At 37.2% G+C, this 21,648-nt stretch overlaps 2 protein-coding genes across 2 annotated transcripts; one reads left to right on the forward strand and one right to left on the reverse strand.

Moving 5' to 3' along the window:
• The first annotated feature begins 5,502 nt into the window (after positions 1-5,502).
• Positions 5,503-8,713, forward strand: gltpd2a (glycolipid transfer protein domain containing 2a). Its single transcript, XM_065275714.2, has 4 exons — positions 5,503-6,299; positions 6,404-6,474; positions 6,614-6,780; positions 8,021-8,713. The coding sequence occupies exons 1-4, from the start codon at positions 6,215-6,217 to the stop codon at positions 8,583-8,585; spliced, it is 888 nt and encodes a 295-aa protein (XP_065131786.1). The 5' UTR covers positions 5,503-6,214; the 3' UTR covers positions 8,586-8,713.
• Positions 8,714-9,069: 356 nt separating this feature from the next.
• On the reverse strand, positions 9,070-19,449 carry atp1b2a (ATPase Na+/K+ transporting subunit beta 2a). Its single transcript, XM_065275733.2, has 7 exons — positions 19,138-19,449; positions 17,089-17,217; positions 16,672-16,776; positions 14,458-14,663; positions 14,087-14,146; positions 12,676-12,771; positions 9,070-12,591 (listed from the first exon to the last, which is right to left on the reverse strand). Exons 1-7 carry the CDS (start codon positions 19,235-19,237, stop codon positions 12,427-12,429), a joined length of 861 nt encoding a protein of 286 aa, XP_065131805.1. The 5' UTR covers positions 19,238-19,449; the 3' UTR covers positions 9,070-12,426.
• Between the last annotated feature and the right edge of the window lie 2,199 nt (positions 19,450-21,648).

Below are 21,648 nucleotides of genomic sequence, written 5' to 3' on the forward strand. Positions count from 1 at the left end.
CTGCACAGTGTGCTCCCTTAACAAAATTGTGGATGATGCATCTGCACACAGACAAATAGATGTCAATTTCTCTAGGTGATGTTTACTTGTCTGTTTATTTTTATCTGTCTGTCTGTTTGTTTGTTTGTTTGTTTGTTTGTTTGTTTTTATTTGTTTGTTTGTTTCTGATGATGGTGAATCTGATAAAATAAAGTCTTTGATTTTTTATGTGAATTTGACAGGTTTGCATGTTTTTTTAATGTAAGTAATGTCAACTCCAGAATATCTTTTTGAGTACAGTTTTTCTACAGTGTTCAGATCTGATTGGTGTGTCTGTCTTAAATAATCTGCATTATTTCCTTTTCTATCTGAGAGATTTTGCCAGTATAGATCTGTGTCATTAGTGTCTAACTGGACTTTAGAGTCATAAAATGAGTAAATGATTAATTTCACTACAGATGAGTTCAGACGGCTACACATCAGTACTTCTAAGACATTAAACCTCCTGACAGCTTTTTTGAAGTGTTGTGTGTTATGAAGGAAAGCTGATGAGCTGGCATTAATCGTCATTAAACCGCATGATCGGACAGCAATGGAGGACAATAAGGTAAGAGATGCAAATATTGAAAAACATTGAAATGACTTGTGATTTCACCAGACTTTTCTCTTTTTTTAATAGACTGATCGCGTAAACCCACCCACAACCCCACCCGCCACGCCCACTTCACCAGTGTCTTCTGAACAGCCAAGTGAGAAAATCCAACACACACACACACACACAGAAATCTATAATGTTTGTGATGTCATATTTCTACAGTATATATGATTAAATCTGCAGTTTTATAAGATCTGTTTTTAATTCATGTTTTAATCAGAACGCTAAATGTAACGCTAAATCTTGCTCAGTAGGCACGGATGTGAACATCAGAAAAGGTTAATGCTCGGACTTTGGTTTTGTGTGTGTGTGTGTGTGTGTGTGTGTGTGTGTGTGTGTGTGTGTCTCTTGCAGTGGGTTTAAGCAGTCCAGAGTTATTAAGAGAACTAAAACAACCTCCTGTTCTCAAACGTGTTTCTCCACAGACGGGAGTTAAGACGATCTTCTGTGGACGAGGACGACCTGTAAGCCTTACACACAATACAGCAGTCTTACATTCACAAAAGATTTCATCACATTTCAAAGATTGGTCCCAAAAACCTAAATGAGTAAAAAATGACATCAGTTAAATCAAAGTGCTTATTGAGTTTGTCTATCTTATTGTATGAAAAAAGCATTCATCTAATTCATTATTATTTGTCTAAAGTGTTTCTATAAAGTTTTTAATTTGTGTTGTAGAAACAAGAGGAAATGAAAGAATCAAAAACCTCACGATGAAACTCATTTCTAACCTGTCCGTCAATGGATGGAGGAAAAAGTACCTTTTTTATTTTGTGTAAACTTCATTCATGACTTTGTCTTAAATTGATTTATGATGTGTTTGTGTTCTCAACAGAGACTCTTAAGTGTACACTTCTGTTGTGTTTGTCATTTACACTGTAGCCTACTACACAATAAAACTTGTAACTACTAAAACATCTGTGTGTGTGCGTGCGTGCGATCTTTAATGATAAGATGACCAAGTATTGACCCTTTCTTGTAAAGATCTGTGATTAAGGCTAGATAGATAATTGTATTTTGCATTACAAGCTATACATTTTTTAAATCAGTATTTGTGTTCCCTGGGTTCAAACCTATGACCTAAACAACTTGCAATTTTTGTGTATCAGCAGTGTTGGTTAAGTTACTTAAAAAAGTAATGAATTACTAGATAGTAATGACATCTTTAATCATGTAATTGGATTACTATAAAAATGTACAAAAAGTATTTAATTACTTGTTACTAATTACTTTCTAAATCCTATTTAGTAAAACCTACAAAGATTTAAACGGCTGGAATAAATCATATAAAGGTACATCGATTATTCTGGACACACGTTTCAAGATCCAGTTTTCACTAACTATTAACTACTTTTTCTCAATATAATCCTAATTACTGCTTATTAATACTTAGTAAAGTATTGGTAGGATTAAGGATGTAGAATGAGAAGGTTTTGCAGAATCAGAGATTAATCTGTGCTAATAAACAGCCAATATCTCAGTTATATTACACTGTAAGCAATTGCCGTAAATTTACAGCCAATTTTCAACACTAAAATACTGTTTTCATGTTAAACAGTTTAGTACTGTAATTAGCAATGCATTGTGGGCTGCTTAAATTGGAGCAACAAGACAGAGGCCCTCAACAGTAAGTTGATGTTTTAAATTACAGGACAATACAGTATTTTCTCGAAAATGCATGTTGACTGGGGAATTTGGAGCACGGTCAGAAGCAATATTAGTTTTATAAATTGAGGCTAGCCTTTTGCTTTTGGTCAATTTTCTTTAAAAAAATACAGAAGTAATTTGTCATTAACCCCTGGATGGAATTTCGGGAACCATTATTTGGATTGGAGATTTTCCAGAAGAGGACGTACAATTGAGATGACGTGCTGCACATTCTCAAGTGTTCTTCATCAAATTCATCGGGTCTTGCATCTACAAATGAAACGGTAATTCAAATCTTATTCATATTGCCAAAAATGCTTGATATCAACTGATAGAAGCTTCTCTTGCTAGGGATTTAAACATGTCATTGAACAGTGAGGCTTAGATTTGAATAGCCAAAACAATATTACTTTTGAGTGGTATTTTGTTTAATTTTGGTATAAAGTTAGCCGTAGGCTACTTCTGAATTTGAGAAACAACACTTATTAAAAAATTTTCTTTAACCAAACCATAGGATTATTTGAACATCGACTATCCAAGATGGTTTTGGTGAGTTTTATTTTGTTTGTGTCGACTTTAAATGAAAAGTGTTTTACAAACAGTTAACAAGAAAATAAAGCTAATTGTAGTTTGGTTAAAGTTGAATAGTCAAGGCTTTGCATTTTTCTTTTTAAACGCCAAATTGGTGTGAAAATATTGTCTTTCTGGACTCTTTGTGAATGCAATGTGTGTACTAGTTTGTGGGAGTACTACTACATATGTAAAAAGAGAGGTGTAAATATTTTTTTGGCTCAAAGGAAGCTGCATGTAAGCTACGTGTGACAACATGGAGTTAAAAAAATAAATTGTTACCCTTTAAATTTTGAATGTCAAATCTATTTAGAAGTTTGATTGTAGGTACCTCGTTCACGTCTTGGTTACATTCCACCTAGTGTTTACTAATTATTGTCCTTTTTATAAATTTTCTTCTTAAAAATCTTATTATGGTAAGGATAATGTATTTGTTCCCTTCAGGTATCTGCCACTGCAGCTGACGTTGAGACAACTCTCAGTCTTCCTGCAAGTCCTCGCCTGATACCTGGTAATATACATTTAATTTAGAATCATTGATAGACACATTGTATATTTTATCCATTCATCTTGAGTTTACAAATGTTTACACAAGGTAACAAGTATTTCCATGTTGTTAAGTTTCAAGTGCAACAAGGCAAGTCACAATTAAGGGTTGGATGATCACCTTTAAGGGCTCTGAGGGCATCACACCAACATTTGCAATTGGACTTGCTGCTATGTTTGCAACCTACTACATTTTCAGCCTTCAGTATCAAGATGAGACAGCCTGCCCTCTGGAATTCATTCAGAGGTAAACCCCTTCAATCCCTGCCATCATTATATAGATATATACAATTAAATTAATGTGTTTGTATTTTATGCATAAAATGGAATTAGTACTGTACATTTCAAGCCTCAACACCTACACACACACACACACACACACACACACACACACACACACACACACACACACACACACACACACACACACACACACACACACAGGGTATAGATGGTTTCATCGGACGCACGTGATACACGTCTGGATCCGAACCTTACTTCCGGTTTCGTTTTTTTAATGGTCTGACTGGTTGCTAAACTGATCTCTTGAACAAATGCCTCGTCGAAAATAACAAATGTTTTGGTTTCCTAGGTAATCTATGTGTTGTTTTGTTTGCTTGTTATATAAATAAACTATGTTTAAAGAATTTGTTGTTATTTATTATTAGCGGAGTTTACCGGAAGTTACGTGCGGACCGCGACAGCGGCTTGTTTATGTTGTTACCGCTGAAACGGTCTATAGACTTTATTATAATTCCATTTGATGTCATTAAAGGAATAGTCTACCCTTTTGCCATATTAAACTATGTTATTACCTCAACCTAGACGAATTAATACATACCTATCTTTTTTCAATGCGTGCACTGTACAGCGTGTTGTGAATGTGTTAGCATTTAGCCTAGCCCCATTCATTCCTATGGTACCAAAAAAAAGTTTTATTTTTTTTGAATAATGCTGCAGAGAGAAACAGCGGCTACTAAAGTGATGATCGTCTCTTCTGGATCCACAAGAACTAAGATGTAAAAACACAAACCTACCTCACAGGACAATTTTAAGAGGTAACCTGCAAGTCTAGCTTGCAGTGGCACATGTGCCTATACGGTTTCATCCTAAATGTTTTTTATGCTTATTATTGATACATCCTGACAAAATGTTCTACTGTACTATAATAGTTTCAAAATGGCCTTAGGTATGTTTTCAAAAAGTAAACTATAGGTTATGCCCTTCACATTTGGTTAGGATTAGGGGCAGTCTCTGACGAGCAATTTAAGAACGTACGTTTATTGCCATAGTCTAAAGCAAGAAACTACTGTTTCTGTTTACTACTAGAAAGCTTTTTCAACATTGTCCAACAGGATTTATTTTCTTTCCTTTTTTGTATTCATGTTGACATTGACATTTCTCTTTGAAATAAAGGTGTTTGATTTGAAAGTTTTTGTTGCTTATTTTGCATAATATTCACAATAATGCATATCTTAAGCAGTTGTCTTTAGCCCTGGGAATTCATTGGGCAAGTTCATGGGAGAATGATATTTTAAATATCAATGAAGAATTTTTAGAGACTAAATTTATGTTATTTAAAAAATGCTGCATATTTCTGTGATTATTTGGAAATTACAATAATATTGTTTAGGTTGTTACTTTAAACCTAAACAATATTATTTTAGTTTCTAAATAAATCACAGAAAAATGCATTTATTTTTTACTTTATTAGACTGTGAAATTATTTAACAGTGTGACTACAGAAGTATTCTGTATTTCTGGTTTACAGACTACTACCGTAAATTAATTTTACATATGAATACTGTAAAAATAACGGTATACTGCTGGCGTCTCTGCTGCCAGCTCTTTACTGTAAATTATATAAATACAGAACAATACAGTTTTTCTGGTTTACAGACTACTACCGTAAAGTCATTTTACGTATAAATACCGTAAAAATAACAGTATACTGCTGGCGTCTCTGCTGCCAGCTCTTTACTGTTATTTTACAGGGAAATTTTTTACAGTGTAATGCTATTACACTAATAGTTACCATTACTCTTATTAAAGGCTGGGTGCATACATTTTGAAAAACACTTTGGAAAAGGCAGTCAGGCCGAATACCAAAACACACTTGTAGCCAATCAGCAGTAAGGGGCGTGTCTTCTAACCAACATCATTGCCTGGGTTGTGTATGTGTGGGGCGGGTCTATCAAAAGAAGGTCCAGATTCTATTGGGGTAGAGGCGTGTTTGTTTAGGTGATTTCATATATCAACACTGGCTTTCAGAGATCATGCACCCCGCCTTTAACAGAAGCAAAGTATTTAAAGTGAGAAGGATTCATAAAAAACATGCATTTGAACCTTAATCTTTAAATGTTGATGTTAAATCCACTATTGTATTATATATCATTGATCTACAGTACATACACACGCTTCAATTACATCATTAAATTAATGAGGAATCCCTTTATGGAAAAAGCTAAAAGTTACAGTAACTAATTACTTAGTAACAGTAGTGAAAGTTTTAGTGGAACAGACGGCCATCAAATCTTGACCTCTATCACTAACTGATCACTAAAGTTGTAATGTAAAACTTGATATGAGTATGATATCATGTTCATGTGTATTTCTTTTATTTTTTGTTAATTTAAATTCAGTTTGAAAATGATTTTGAGTTCAGATGTGAATGCGACACAAACATCTACTTACACAATCACTGATAGACGTGCAGCGGTTTAAAGGTCACGCACTGATTTGAGTTTTGAGATTCTTCAATAGGTGGATTAGAAAGAGAGAAGCAGACAGCCGGCGGTGTGGTGAGACGTCATTACGATGAGAAGGAGATCTCGTCTGTTTCAGTGTGTACTCACCTCAGTCTCTTTGTGTTTAGTGCTGTTTGTGAGCTCACTGTGGCTGCGTAAGTAAACACACACACACACACACACACACACACAGACACACAGACACACACACACGTGCTGAAGTAACTGATCTCTCTGTTATCTCTGATCTTCGGTGTAGCTCAAGGAAAGTTTGAGAGCTGTGATCGTTCATTACAGCCATGTCTGAGTGTCTATTCAGCAACTAAAGAGGTGAGAACACAACAACACAACACACTTGACACACTTTATGTCACAGTTCTTGTGTGTTGTAGTTTCTAGTTCCTCCAGGGTAAAAGCTGAACACACACATTAATCATCACCGCTCTCTCTTTCTCTCCAAATCATTCAGCCTGCTGCTGTTACCAATGATGTGTATCCAGGAAGTGATGTCATCAAAGAGTGTGTTGGACAGAAGTTCCAAGCGTCCCGCCTCCTCCACTATCTAAACTCCGCCCTCGGGCCCGCCTCTGACGTTCTGTTAGAACCGTACCTGCTCTGCTGGGATGAGCTGATTAAGTATAATCCTCATATAAATCACCTAGACTTGATAGTTATCATATTAACTACATTTGCATATTCATATTTCTGCATCATTTCTGCTGTGATTGCCAAAATATGTCCCATTTAAATGCATTTACTTTATAAATTGTTGGATTTGAATAGCTTTATAAAGGCTTTTACAGTGTTTTATTGCTTTCTAATTTAGATTTTATTTAAACTAATTTATAAATTGTGCCTGTAAAAGTTATACTTGGTTTTATAAGAGTACTAACCCAGTCTTGTCATTTGGTACGATGTTAAAGGGACACTCCCCTTTTTTAAAAAACAAAATATGCTAATTTTCCAGTTCCCCTAGAGTTAAACATTTGATTTTTGCCGTTTTGGAATCCATTCAGCTGATCTCTGGGTCTGACGCTAACACTTTTAGCATAGCTTAGCATAATCCATTGAATCTTATTAGACCATTAGCATTACGCTAAAAGATAACCAAAGAGTTTTGATATTTTTCCTATTTAAAACTTGACTCTTCTGTAGTTACATCGTGTACTAAGACCGACTGCAGCAGGCGTAGTGATATTACGCACTGCCCAAAAATAGTCCCCTTCATTACTTTCAATAGCAGGAGACTATTTGCAGGCACACTTGACAGTGCAGTCATGGTACTGTGTCATTTTGCTGAATGGGTTTAAAATTTTTCTTTCATTTGTGTGTAATTACATGACAGTGTTACATGACAAGACATGCGAGACAACAGTGGCAGCCCACAGGACTGTGTTTGTTCTGCTCAAGATACTGAGTTCATTAACACTTCTCCAACAAAGTTTACATTTTGGTGCTTTAAAGTCCAGGGTCACTTAGCAATAAAACGACTTCACCGCCCATCAAAGCAAAAAATGGTCGATGCTTTCGTAGACTTGATCGTTTGTATTTATCGCTCCGTAGAAGAATACATATTTGCACAGACATGTAGTGTTTCTTTACAAAGTAACATCGCCATCTACTGGACTGGCAAACATAATACAGCTTTTTTTGTGTGTGTGTAAGCGCAGATCTTTTTGACAGCGTTGTTGTGTGCATGTTAATTTTCCCAAACTCACTACATTGTTGTGTAAATGTAGCCTTAGAGTCTGTAATTGTGGTCAAGTTTTCTTGGGTCAGCTATCCAATTAATACTCTTTGTTTAAAGACAGATTGTAGTTTACACACACACACAAAATCACACAGAGTCTGTGACTGATGTTGTGTTGTTCTGCAGGTTTATGGAGTCTTTGGGTCCACTGGTGGGTTTTTTCACCTACAAGGTTGAAGAGAAGATTACACTCATCCGACAGCTCTCGAAGGAAGAATCTGCACATCAGAGAAACGTCATACAGTCTACCCATAATCCTCAGCTCACAGATCAACACGCCTACCACTCTGTACGGTCCATGCTGGAGGCGGAGCTGGAGAGGGGCGTGGTCTCCTTTGACAGACAGACAGACTCCGGGAGTCGGACTCTGCTGCGTCTCCATCGCTCGTTGCTATGGTTACAGCTGCTGCTGGAAAAGTTGGGGACAGAGCCTGATGAGCGGAGCATGGGTGAGCTGTGTCGGGAGGCGTATCTGCAGGTTCTAGCGCCGCATCACCCCTGGTTTGTCCAGCGAGCTGCCGAACTCGTGTTCCAGTCCATGCCCGACAGAGGCGTGTTCCTGCAGCTGGTGTGTGTGCGCAGACGCGAAGAGGCGGAGCCTGTGATCAACATCATCATCACAGCCATCCGAGAAATTCACCAAAGGACAGAGAGAGAACTGAAGCTCAGGAACATGCTGGACCTACCGTAACACACACACACACAGACACAAACAAATCTGCAGACAAACAAAATCTTCAAAAATTCAAGGTTCAATTTTGTTTCATAACTTTAATCTTATTTATTAGGTGCGGCTTTTCTGCTGATTGAAATCAAATGATTGGTAACACTACAGTAAAGTGAATGTAATGTTACAGTTATAATAAAAAGATGAATAGCTCTAAAAATCAGGCCTCATATTTATTAGGGATGTTTCACTTTAAAGTTTTTCCTCGTCTGTATCTGAGCGCTGTGATGTTCTTCATTTTTACCCGACAGCAAACACACAACTCTCATCTTTCAGTGTTTATTTCAAAGACTAACGGTGTACAGGCTGTTTTGTGAGGTTGTGTAGCATTAATGATGTATTTACACAACTTCAGAAATTCTCCGCTCTTTTCTGGAAGATTGAATCTGTCCTCAGCTCAAACTGCTAAACAAAGTGTTTACAACATTTTAAAAACACAGACACAGACTGTTTGTTAAACACAAAATGTTTTTATTTACTGTTTTTCATTTATAATGATAATCATTTATTTTTCCAATATAAGTTTCACAATTTTCATGTCAGGCAATATATAACAGTATATTCAGGCTATTTCTTAAGATACATCTAGATTCTGAGCAGTGTTTGTACAGAGAGTGATGAAAGAAAAAATACACTGTGTCACTATGATGGACAGATGAGAAATCAGAGATTATGAGCTTTTCAATTCATCCAGCGTGAATTAAAGCGGCGAGCGTGGAGCCAGTTATTGGTTTGAAGAAAACACAGACAAAGACAAAAGCTGAACTGTGTGTGTAAAGCTATTGATGTTGTGTATGTGTGTGTGTGTGTGTGTGTGTGTGTGTGTGTGTGTGTGTGTGTGTGTGTGTGTGTTGTGTGTGTGTGTTGCAGTGATATTATCAAAAACAAAACTGTATTCCTGTAACACTTCTGCAGATTAACATTAGTTAACCCAATAGTTCATCTAATCATATTTCATTACAACATTCATTGACTGTAGTTTATGTTTATCTCTACTAACTAACTAACAGCAACATCAGTCGAGAAATTATGAACTAACAATGAACAACAGGTAATATTAAGAATTGTGTTCATTGAAAGCGTACAGTATGTCGTTGAATGTTGCCGTATCGTAAAGAACCTCATTGTTACACTGCAATCATCCATGACATCATCGTGTTACAGTGTTTCGTATGTTTATGACATCACTCCTTCTGTTTCCATAGTGATATGTAAGTCTAAATCGGACAAAAATGACTATTGAGTAAACCATATGTTAAAGAAAGAAATGTGTGTTGTATATAAGGATGCAACGCTGCATTGAACAGAAGTGAAAAAGAATGTGCAATAATTAGATTTAGCGTATCTTAACAACATAGAAAATCTGTTCTGTGACGTAAAGCAGTCAGGCAGCACACGTAGAGTAGATCTTGGTAAACGTACAGAGGGCAGCGTAGGTTTAGCACGCCACTAATCTAGTTAGTAGTCACTGCTATGTGTAAACATCGAACATCAGGCCGTCGATTCTGTGCGGATGTGCGACGGATGGACCGGTGATGCTCAATTGAAAACATGTCCGTGTTTGTCTTTTCCACACTTTTCTAACACGCACCCTCAAACGTTTTGAACGCACAACACTGTGGTAGTAACTGAAGATAATCACAACACATTCACTAATCGGGGCAAAATCAGGGATTGTAAAAAACACAAAGACAAGGCCGGCCACACAAAGCTGTGTTTCTATTAAAGATTTGCGCAAAACTTTAGCCTAATTTTCTGAATATCGACAAAAAGCTATTGCCAACCAATGTTATGCGACTAAAACATCATTTTGTTGTCTAGTGCTAAGTCAAAACCATGACGACGGGTGTGCTCGACTTCATACAGCGCCATGCAGACCGACATGCAGATGACATCAAAATACAAAGAGAGCGAATCGAAAGCACACAGAGCAGTGGACCGTATTTTGATGCCACGCGCTTGTCAGTTCTGTAACGCCACGTGAAAAGTTGAGCAAACCTCTTCTGTCTTGTCCTACACAAAATTGATCATGTGACTTTTACGCTTGTCAGGTGAACCATCTCGATTCGTTATTTAATTTGCGCAATTTGAAGGGCCAATAGAAACGCAGCCGATAGCAGGCTTGTGATTTGCTAATAAGCGCTTTGCTAACTAACCATCTGACTACACGACTCTATACGCTAACCTGCCGGTAAATCATCCGTCTGATGGGTAGCAGGTTTCATCCATTCAACAGAAATCTTCTTAAACATCCAAATGTCAAATCACATGATCAAAATCTTTGATTCTACGAAAGGTAAAATACAACGCAAAGTTTGGAGAGAGATATGCAGCTAACGTTCACGTCATATATTAGCTGTCCTAATGGGTGCTAGAGTACAGCTAACCCATGATGTGCTCTAAACAAACAAGTAAAAAATGAAAAACACGCTTGTTCTGTCATCTAGATTAGTAAATATTGGCTTGGCAATTTTTTTACTTCATTAACCACCTCAGATTCGTCATTATTTACAAGTATTAACATACACACGTGGACCGTAAGGTATTGCTGTGTACACACTTAAATGGATGTCAGACCTTTCCCAAGCGAATCAATTATCAGTCATTTAACAATTTGGCAAACGAATTGCGAAATAAATGTTGACGTGATATGGCGTAGCTTGAAGCTCATTGGCTCTTCGTTTCAGTCGTTAAGTGCAGTCTGAGCATGTGCAGAACAGCAGCCAATCAGACATAGCGGTGTGTGTGTGTGCGTGTGTGTGTGCGTGTGTTACAGTGGTAAAAAATATTTTCTCACAAACTTTGTCATAGAAAAACAAATAAAAACCACAATTCAAATCATTCATAAACAAATAAATAAAGGAATAACAACATAAATATACCATTATAAATAAATAAATAAATAATACAAATATTGGAATAGAAGAGAAAATGTTGTTTTTCCCTTTGACAGACGTTAATTTACAGTGTGTTACTGTTGATATTACTACTATGGCTCTATTTATTGATCCAATCATCTGTGGATAATATTTGATCATCAGAATTAGCCATCATTATTATCGACTGTATGAATGAATCTCAGAAAAACATTTTACCGCCCAAAACAACAAATGATTTTATACACGATCTGCCAATAAAGCAAATGAAGTCTGTCACACCCTGAGCATTAGAGATGTTTCACAAAAGTTAATGGTATAATTTTTGTTGTCACATCGATGTTTTACTCTTTTCTTTAAATGTTTTATTGTTCAGGATAAATCAAAAGGCTGTACAAATGCAACTACTATTATGATATATAAATACTCTTCATTTACTAAACCTCTTTCATGCATTATAGTCATGGGCTGAGTGTGGTAAATATATTATTGGTCTTCTAACAGGCATAATTTTCTTTACGATAAACGTCTTATTTTTAGTGATTTTGGGGTAAAATGCGAGCAAGACTTCAGTTTTTCAGATTCATTCATATTCAGCTCATGATTTATTTCAGTATTCTTCATGAGAAACTTAAAGATGTTTTCCTTCTGCTCTCTACAGCAATATCAGTCAAGATTACTGAAAACTCACAAGTGTGTACACGCACACACACACGCACGCACACACACACGCACACGCACGCACACACGCACACACACACAGACAGAATTCATTGTGTAGACAGGAATATTGGGACGGCTAAAAACACAGAATACTTTGATATGAATGATTCCTCCTGAAATCTCCTCTTATGTTTATGTTCCTGTGTTTGTGTGTGTTTGTGTAAGTAAATGTGTGTGTGTGTTTGTGTGGTCCACTGATGGTTGTTCTACATTTTGTTGATGCGCAGTTTAAAGGTGATACGGCCAGCAAACTTATCTCGCTCGCTGAATTGAGTGATGGTATTGGAGTTGATTTTACACTCCACGTCGACGTCTGTGTTCATAGAGATGTTCAGAAACTTCACTGCTACCAGAGGCTGAGAATAATTCACCTACACACAAACACACACATTAGAGTTACACACATTTATAATGACGGTGTGTAAAGTGTTTGAAAGCATCTGTGTGTGTCTTGCCTGTGCTTTTTTGCCGTAGTATGGGTAGTACATGAGGTTGAAGGTTCCATTCGTAGGGAAGAATGCAATCTCATGGATGCTGTCGCTGTCTTCCTTCTGCAGAGATTAATGGAGGTGTCACATATATCAGACAGAAACAGGGTGACAGGTTCAGTATCAGAGATCAATGTTAGGAAGAGCAGCACTGTGGAAACTGTAAAGCATCTATGGTGCCACAATCATTAACTCTTTCCCCACCATTGATGAGTCAATTAACAGAAAACGCTTCCTTGCCAATGACGCTTTTTACGTCAATCTATATTTCCGCTATTATCCACTAGGTGGCGCTCCTACCAAACCTATAAAACACTGAAGCATCCACTGATCCAAAAACAGTAAAAACTCTGTGTGCTTCTCAATTCTTTTTTGTGCATCCTCGCATCCTTTCGAGGCTCCACCCTCCAAGGATGCAAGTGAGGAAAGACGTGAGGACAGGGTGGACGAAGTATTAAGTGAAACAGCGTATCCTCACTCTCTGTATAAAGTTCATAAATGCACTTAAAAATAAAGTTAAACACACATTTGAGTTAGAGTATATAGTCTCATTACATTAAAATAAAGTTATTCTTACATGAGCTGTAAAATAATTAATATATGCATCTATACCACTGATCATTTACTGCATGTAGATTTTAAATGTACTGTCTGAACTGAGTCTACATTTAGGTTTAGTTGATATAACACTTGTATATTCCGCTCATGACTCGTTAGAAAGTCTCCTCACTCCTCATCCCTCGCGGTACAATTAAATAATTGAGATGTCCTACATGACGAGGGGCTCGATCGGTTTCAGGGTCATAGGATGTAGGAGCGAGGAAGCATATTGAGAAGCAACCTCTGTGTATGTTTTAATCATCTCTCTGAACCTGATCTCTAACAAAAGTCCTTTACAAAAATACAATCATCTCAGCTTTTTGCTCAAAATGTTGTATTTTTGCAGAAACCTAACCATATTTGAGAGATGATAAAAAGAGAACGAATGAAGGTAGGATGGAATGGGTTGTTGTTGTTGTATGAAAGCAGAGGGTCTGTTATTTCATTTCTATATATTGGCAAGTTTTTTAACACGCTGGCGGAGAAAGAGTTAACTTTTCCTAACCACAGTCAAGTCTATGAACAAAGAAGATTTTGACCGTATCTGATCCGTGGACACAGCATTAGTCTAGCGTGTGCAGTAGATCTGGATGTGTACTTTACTAGTGTAGTGGACTAAAGGTTAGGGCATAACGGGCACTAAGTACAACAGACTAGTCTGCACCTTTATTTGTCTTACCCACTCATCTCCATCTTTGTATTTCTGAGTGCAGAGGAATGCATTAAGTAAACAAATGTAAAAGATCAATGATTTCATGACTCATTTAGTTTCTCTTACCTTTGCTCCACATGAGACGTATGGAGTTTGTCCGTCCTTCCCTGGCAGCATTCCAATAACCTGTAAGAGTTTTCATGATTCATTAAATCTCTATACCAGAACAAATAAGGAAGCAAGATTACATACATTCAGCACGTTCAACTATTTTAAGTGTTACACGTGTCTGAGTGACAGCTGCTGATCTCTCTGCATTTCTCAGTTCTTTACATGTTTAAGCAGCTGTGTCGAAATCGTACCCATCACTGAATCTGAAAACAACACAGCCACCTTAGCTGTGTTTCACGATTTGGGTAGCAATAATCCCTCATATATTCTCATATATTGTAAAGTGCTGGTGTTATGAGTGATCTGTGCTGTGATTGGCCGGTTACCCGGTTAAGTTTGATAAGCACGCAGGGTTGGCCTTCCTCGTAACCGTAAGTGCGGTCCGTGAGTCCGGAACAATTTCCCAGCATGGTGCGGTTAAACTGGCAGGAACGTTTGGGGTTGTTGCGAACCTCTCCGCTGTCCTCTTGAATGAAATACTTATCAGGTGTGCAGGCGTCATTATTCATCACCTGCTGAGAGTTATTATACGCTACAAGAAAAAAGAGAAACGCTCTTAAATTCATCACATCAGACTGGCAAAGAAATCCAAAACATTCAGTTCGAGGTGTTGTGTGTGGCTCGTCATGTCAAAATATGTGTTCATGTGAACCTGTGGGCATTGCATGTAATGGCAAAATACGTGCCTGATGCATATGCATTAAAAGGGTTAATGATAAAAAAGAGGCTCACATCTCTCAAGACACTCACTTAACACTAAACTCTGATTACACATGAGATTAAGTGAGAATCTGGCAAACGTGAGCGTCTCTTTTATCATAAACGTAGAAACGTATTGGCTTAAATTTCTTAAGTAATTGTCACTTAAAATTGCAAGTTGCAATCGATTGACTTTACTTAAACTAGCAATAAAGTTTAAAAACTAAAAAGTAAAGCAGTGTTTTATTTTTTAAGTGTATGAATGTTCAAATGCGACTCAAAGTATTAAGTTGCCTGTACTCAAAGTCTCTCAAAAACTTGCATGTTTAAGTTCACTTAACTCGGTGTGGTCTACTGCTATTATAACCCAGTACTTCATGACGGACTCTATCAATGATTGTATGAAATTGATTCTTCACAGAAACTCTTTATTTGACATGCACACTGATGATATCATTATAAGAGAGAGAGAGAGAAATGAATGTGTTTTCATCTGAATGGTGACTTTACAGAAATTAAACATCAATAAGACTAAAAGATTCAACCTAAATGATCTCTTATTAACACCTACAATACCCGATCAGTTTTATTCTTAAAATATTTAGGAAGAAGGGCTTATGCTATGTCATTATGTTATTGTAGTAATAAAGAAATATATTAATCAAATTGCCTTTAAAGAAACAGCACAAAGTTAAGACAACTTGGTTTTGCAAATCAATTCAACCTATTCTTTTAAGTTTTATAAAAAAGTTGACATAACCTATAAATTCAAGTTGAAATTCTTTTTGTCTTATTTTTTAAGTTAAAGTAACTTGACATATGTGTTGCATATTTGTACTTTAATAACTGTACTAAGGCACTGCTACCGTCCAGGGATATGAACAAGACTCAACCAAAAAGGACGAGCCCAGCACCATGGGTTGTAATTTAATGGGTTGAAAATAACCCATCATCAGTGTATAGAGAGCCAAAGGTTGGCTGAAGTTTAGCGCAGATGTCAACTATAGTGTCTATAGCTGCGTTTCCATTACAAGTTTGTGCAAAACTTAAGCATTATTTTCTAAATGTTGACAAAGATGGGGTTTCCATTAACCAATGATATGCGACTGAGACTTTTTGTCTCGTGATTTCATATACATCAAGTCGACCGATGTTGGTACGTTTACTGATATTACATCCATTATTTTTAACCGACGGAGTATTATCCAGACATTAAACCTCTTATAGTTGGGAGCAGACATGTACTGAGGTGTTTCTGGGAGATTTTTTGTAGATACTGCAGCATCATCTTCAAAGTATTTTTATGTGATTTACTTACATCAAGCGACCTGAAAATGCAAATAATGCGATGCAATGTTTTTGTAAAATTGATGTGTTTCCATTGGATGTATTTTTATATTATATCCTTATATTTAAAGGATAATGGAAACAATCTAATCTGATATATCTGCCTTTGTCTCATATCTTAAGAGAGAAAAACATTCATCATCAACATCATTTGGGGGCAAGAGGCATTGTGTGATCAATCTGGTAAAGTTAAGCGATTAAATGATAAAGCACTGACTGTGCATGAATGATAAAAGATAAAAAAATACAATGATCGCACCCTTTAAAATTCAAAAGATATTACTAAAAGACAAACAAAAGAAGACATTATAAAGATTTTAAAACTAATTTAGCCTTTAAACACATTACTTTAATGCAAACAAATGTCATTGCTGTTGTGTTAATCTAGTAAAGTATTGGTTATGTTTGTTATTAGTTGATATATGTGCATGAATTATATTTAGTTTGTATTATGTACAGAGATCACTTCAGTTTTTGTCTGTTTCTTTACTCACGTTCAAGGAAATTGTCCAGGGCCTGAATGTATTTGTCCCAGCTCTCAGTTTGGTCCACATTATAAATGATTTCTAGAGCTTCGCCTCGAGGCCTGATCATCATACCTACAAACCAGAATCACAAATCCATTAAAGCTCAATATTTCTCCTCATGTTTTACCTTTTGTAAGGGCTATTTGTCCCCACAAAGATAGGAATACCAGTATTTTTGTGATCTTTTGGAGCTTATAAATCAAACAAAATGATGTTTCTTAAAGAATGTGAAGTATCAGACAGGTTTCTGTGATGGTTTGGGTTAGGGGAAGTGAATAGAATATACAGTTTCTATGGTATAAAATGCATTATGTCTATGGAATGTTCCCACAAAACATTGAAACCAGAATGTGTGCGTGCATGCATGCATGCGTGCGTGTGTACCTGGTGTAGCCAGACGGTCCTGCCAGGTAGGGTGATAGTCATCGAGCGTTAGCAGCATCACATACATGGTGAGACAGAACATGCCAGCCAGAAATGTATAGAAGACCAAATAAAACAAGAGAATCAGACCTGCAATCAGACACAAACATTAAAGCACATTAACTTGCTGTAGTGAAGATCATCTGTAAAATGACATCGTAATAAAACACAGCTACACATTAAGGGATGGTTTCCCAGACAGATCTTATCCTAGTCCCAGACTAAAATGCCTGAATGTCAAAACATCTTAAGATATATCAGTGCTGTTGTTTTGTCTCAAGTTGCACACCAGTATTGATTATAACTTTAATGTCCTAATACAACCAAAGCCTAATGCTGGATTAATCTAAACCCTGTCTGGGAAACCACCCCTAAATATTTGATATTCCAGGTGTGCATTAACAGTAAGCCTTACCTCACTAATGTTCAGGAGTTCAAGTAATCATGCTAACTAATCTAACCTGACATGTTAACCGAGGATAATAGTTGTCATGCAGTGATTTACAGAGGTTCAGTCTTTTAATATCGGTATATGATCATCATGTTTATAGATGTGTTATGATGGCATCGCCTGGTTTCCCTTCAGTTCTCTTTATCTCTCTGTCTCTGATTGTTTTCTGTTTATGAGTTTATCACTGGACAGATGAGTGAGAAAATCCTCTTACACTTAAACTCTCTTTCTTTCTATTTATCCTCTCATTCTCTAGCACACATTTTTTGGTCTATTTTAAATCTTTGTTTTATATGTTAATCTCTCTCTCTCTCTCTCTCTCTCTCTCTCTCTCTCTCTCTCTCTTTCTCTTAAAGGGCGAGTGGGGGATGGGAATCAGATTAGTCTGCTCCACTCATTCGCTACTCTACCACTGATGTCATCTATGCTCTCGGCCAATCAGAGAGCGTAACACAAATGACAGCCGGCTAGTGAGGTCACCTGACATAAAATGATGCACACATATCATAAGAAACCCAAGCACATAGACTTCAGATTATACAGCTCAGCCATATGACAAATCTATCATCAATAAGTTCATTTAATGGATTATGGGTATTAAGATATACCCATGCAAATCTAAATCAAATCAAACTACTAACAAGTTAAATTGAACTAAATGTTAAACCAGCGAAAGTAAACCACCTGTGGTTAACATCTATGAACAGTTTAATAAATATCTGATGCTTAACATGAAACATTTTATCACTTCAGTTCTGCAGAGACATAACATTCAGATTTTTTATTTGTAAACTTGTTTCCTGTACTAAATGTAACCATGCCATTAAATCTCTCTCTCTCTCTCTCTCTCTCTCTCTCTCTCTCTCTCTCTCTCTCTCACACACACACACTTTTGTAGAGCTAAAGAGTGTGACTCAGCTAAAAGTCATTATTAATGAATGCATGACCAGAACCTAACACATTTATTTGATGGTGTTTTGTGGTCATATTACTGCTATTTTAAATGCACACTAGATGGACAGACAGTTTATTGTGTGTGCTGTATATTGTTATATAACTGATGGATGATGGTAATGATGCTGCTCCGGATATGAGCGAAATCCCGTCATGTCACGTGAGCGCGCTTGAGCGGAGGACACTCACCGAATAACCTTGCGCGTCTAGCGCGCTCAATCTGCCTACAATCGATTATCGATCAAAAAAAAAATAATAATGATCATATGCGTGTGTGGTCAACTGAATGCGCATCTTTAACGTATTTGAGAATGAGTCACACAGAGACCGATAAAAGCACAAATCTCGTGTGTCCCTCTGCACCCGTTCACCTTTAACGCACACGCAAGGGCGCGCACACCTACACGGGAGCGCGCAACAGCAGCAGCATCGCCAGATTGTCCTTTAACACATTACGGCCTGCCGCACGCGCACACACACATAGATCAGGCGCATTGCACTGCGCCTTTAGAAATAACGCAAAGATAACGGTGGTGTGGCGCGCGCATCAGGTTTGCTTGAGCGCACGCAGACCGTTATATTCCGCCGTTTGCTTCGGCACTTACCCCAGCTGCTCGCCGTTCTACCGAGCAGTTCATGCGTCCTCGGATTCCAGAAGAATTCCTTCCATTCCCCGGATTCCTTCTTCTCATCTTCTTTAGCCATGATCTTGTAGATTCTGAGCGGCGCGCTGTATTATGATGGTATAACGGGAGAATAAACGCTCGTGCAGCACCGGCTGATGGATCAGGACCGCAGTTTCTTTGCTAATCGGTCGGTTCGTTTTTCTTGCTGAGAACCGAATGGAGTGCCGCAGCGCGCGCGCTAATCCAGAGATACTGCGGTAAAAACGCGATGAGCGCACGCGCACCCGGTAATACCCCCCCTCTCAAATCTACTGCGGAACAGAAGCTTCAAAATCCTCCTCCCTCCCCCACCCAACACACACACACACACACACACACACACACATAAATATACACACACAAATACACACTCTTCATCAGCAGTTCTGCAGCCAATAGCATCTCTCTTCTCCTATCAGGCCGCGCCCCCTTCTGGTCCAGAGTCTGCATCCGCCCGTCTGTCTGTCACACACCGGTGATGCTGAACCTGTTGGAGGGTACGCGTTCATTTTAGTCAACCGTAAAATCCACACGAAAATGAGTCTGCATCTGCGATTTTGGTTTAGAAATGAATACTTATTGATACTTTAGGGAGAATATTAAAAACCTCAAAAAAATGTATACAGCTGAAGGTGAAGCAGACAAAGGTCAGACAACTGTAACAATAAAAACAGAAAACAAGATAATTAAATGAATGAATAACAGAATAAAGGTTCTGGATTAAATAAGACATGACAGAGGTCCACAATGTAAAACAATCCAGCATTTTTGACAAATCAACATATATTTGTATGCTACTTTAACTTAAGTTATGTAAACTATTCACATGTCAAAAATTAAAACTGACTTGCAAAAACAAGTTCTTTTTTTTACAGTGCATTGATGTCAAGAGGTAAGACCAGGATTCACATTTACTGTTGGTCTGTTTTAGAGAATAATCTCATTGTGATGCAGAGAAAAAAAACACACAAAATCTTTATTTCACTAGTTCGCCTGCGCATTCAGATCTTAATGATTAATGGTAAACAAACTTGGCTTGCTGTCCTCGAAGGGAGCTCCCTGAGCTGAGCTCTGAACCTTCAGAGAGAGCGAACCTGAGGCTGGGGCTCGAGCCACAAGTTCAACCCCCTGCAACGGAACTGCAAAGAGGAAGAAAGAGAGAGTGAAGGAGGAGATGGGGAGGAGGCGGGATGCCGGAAAAGAAAGCAGCTGGACAGGAAGGCCTGAAGGCTGCCTTATATACGCCCATGATGATGATGATTGACAGGCCTGAATGTTTAGGCTCCTCCCGAACCTACGTTTAGAACTGCATATAGCACTTTAGAAGAACAGATACAAAATGTTTATATGTAAACATGCAAAACAGCTCATGCAGTGCTGTTTGGGGAATCAGCGCAGTGTTTTCTATTCATATGTGAAAGTCAAGATTTTCATTAGACACGTTTACAATAAAACTAGGAAAAAGTAAGGGATGCATAAAAAAGGAATCTAAAAAGAATGCATTGAAAATATTATTGACAGATTATGACAACTTGTTTAACATTGAATGGCTGTTGCAATAAACTAATGCTAGAATCAGAAAGAACTTTATTGCCAAACAAACTTTCACCCACAAAGACTTTCTTCTGGTACTTGAAGCTTACAGACACCCAAATACAACAGCAAGACTCATAATAATCATAACATTAAAGAGAACATTAATATAATGAAAAGTCTTTAACAAACAGAACAAGATCATCACAATTCAGATCAATTCAAATTGATTTCTAGCTCTTTTCACAATTTTGCATTCTATCCAGCTTTACAGTGAAGATACGGGCAATAAAAATAATCCATATCAAAATATTTAATTAATACAGTGTATAGAATAAATACAAGATATATAACAGTATTGCATAATTAATCGCATGAGAAATGTGCAGTAACTATAGTTGATGTGAAGATTAAAGAAGTAGTTTTGAGATTTGGACCTGAAAAACTGCAAGCACAAAGATTGTAAATGTTGCTTAAAGCATAATACAGTTGTACACTTTTAATAGGCTACAGTTGTATTATTTTAAATATTTAATCTACATAAACAAATGTGCTGAAAATCTAAATGTGGTACTTAAAGTTAATGAAAAAAAATCGACAGAGAGACAGATGTGTAACTTTTCCCCCAGTTGAGCAATAGACAGTTTGACTCCTGTGAAGATTATAGATGACCTCTGACCTCATTAGGAAACAGAACACTATTCAGAACCAAATGTTAATATCATTGATTATTAATAATAAGTATTAAAGTTTTATTCTAACAGTGTTTATTTTACAATTAAATATTTTCGTCATGTAATCTAACCCCATTGACTATTAACAGCGTTTTGTAATGGCGCGCGCCCTCTGCTGTCCACATCAACGCAGCGACTTGACTTTTTTATTTAAAAATTATAAGACAACAATGGACAGATAACA

The sequence above is a fragment of the Paramisgurnus dabryanus genome, chromosome 21 (assembly GCF_030506205.2).
Source record: "Paramisgurnus dabryanus chromosome 21, PD_genome_1.1, whole genome shotgun sequence".
NCBI classification, from domain to species: domain Eukaryota; kingdom Metazoa; phylum Chordata; class Actinopteri; order Cypriniformes; family Cobitidae; genus Paramisgurnus; species Paramisgurnus dabryanus.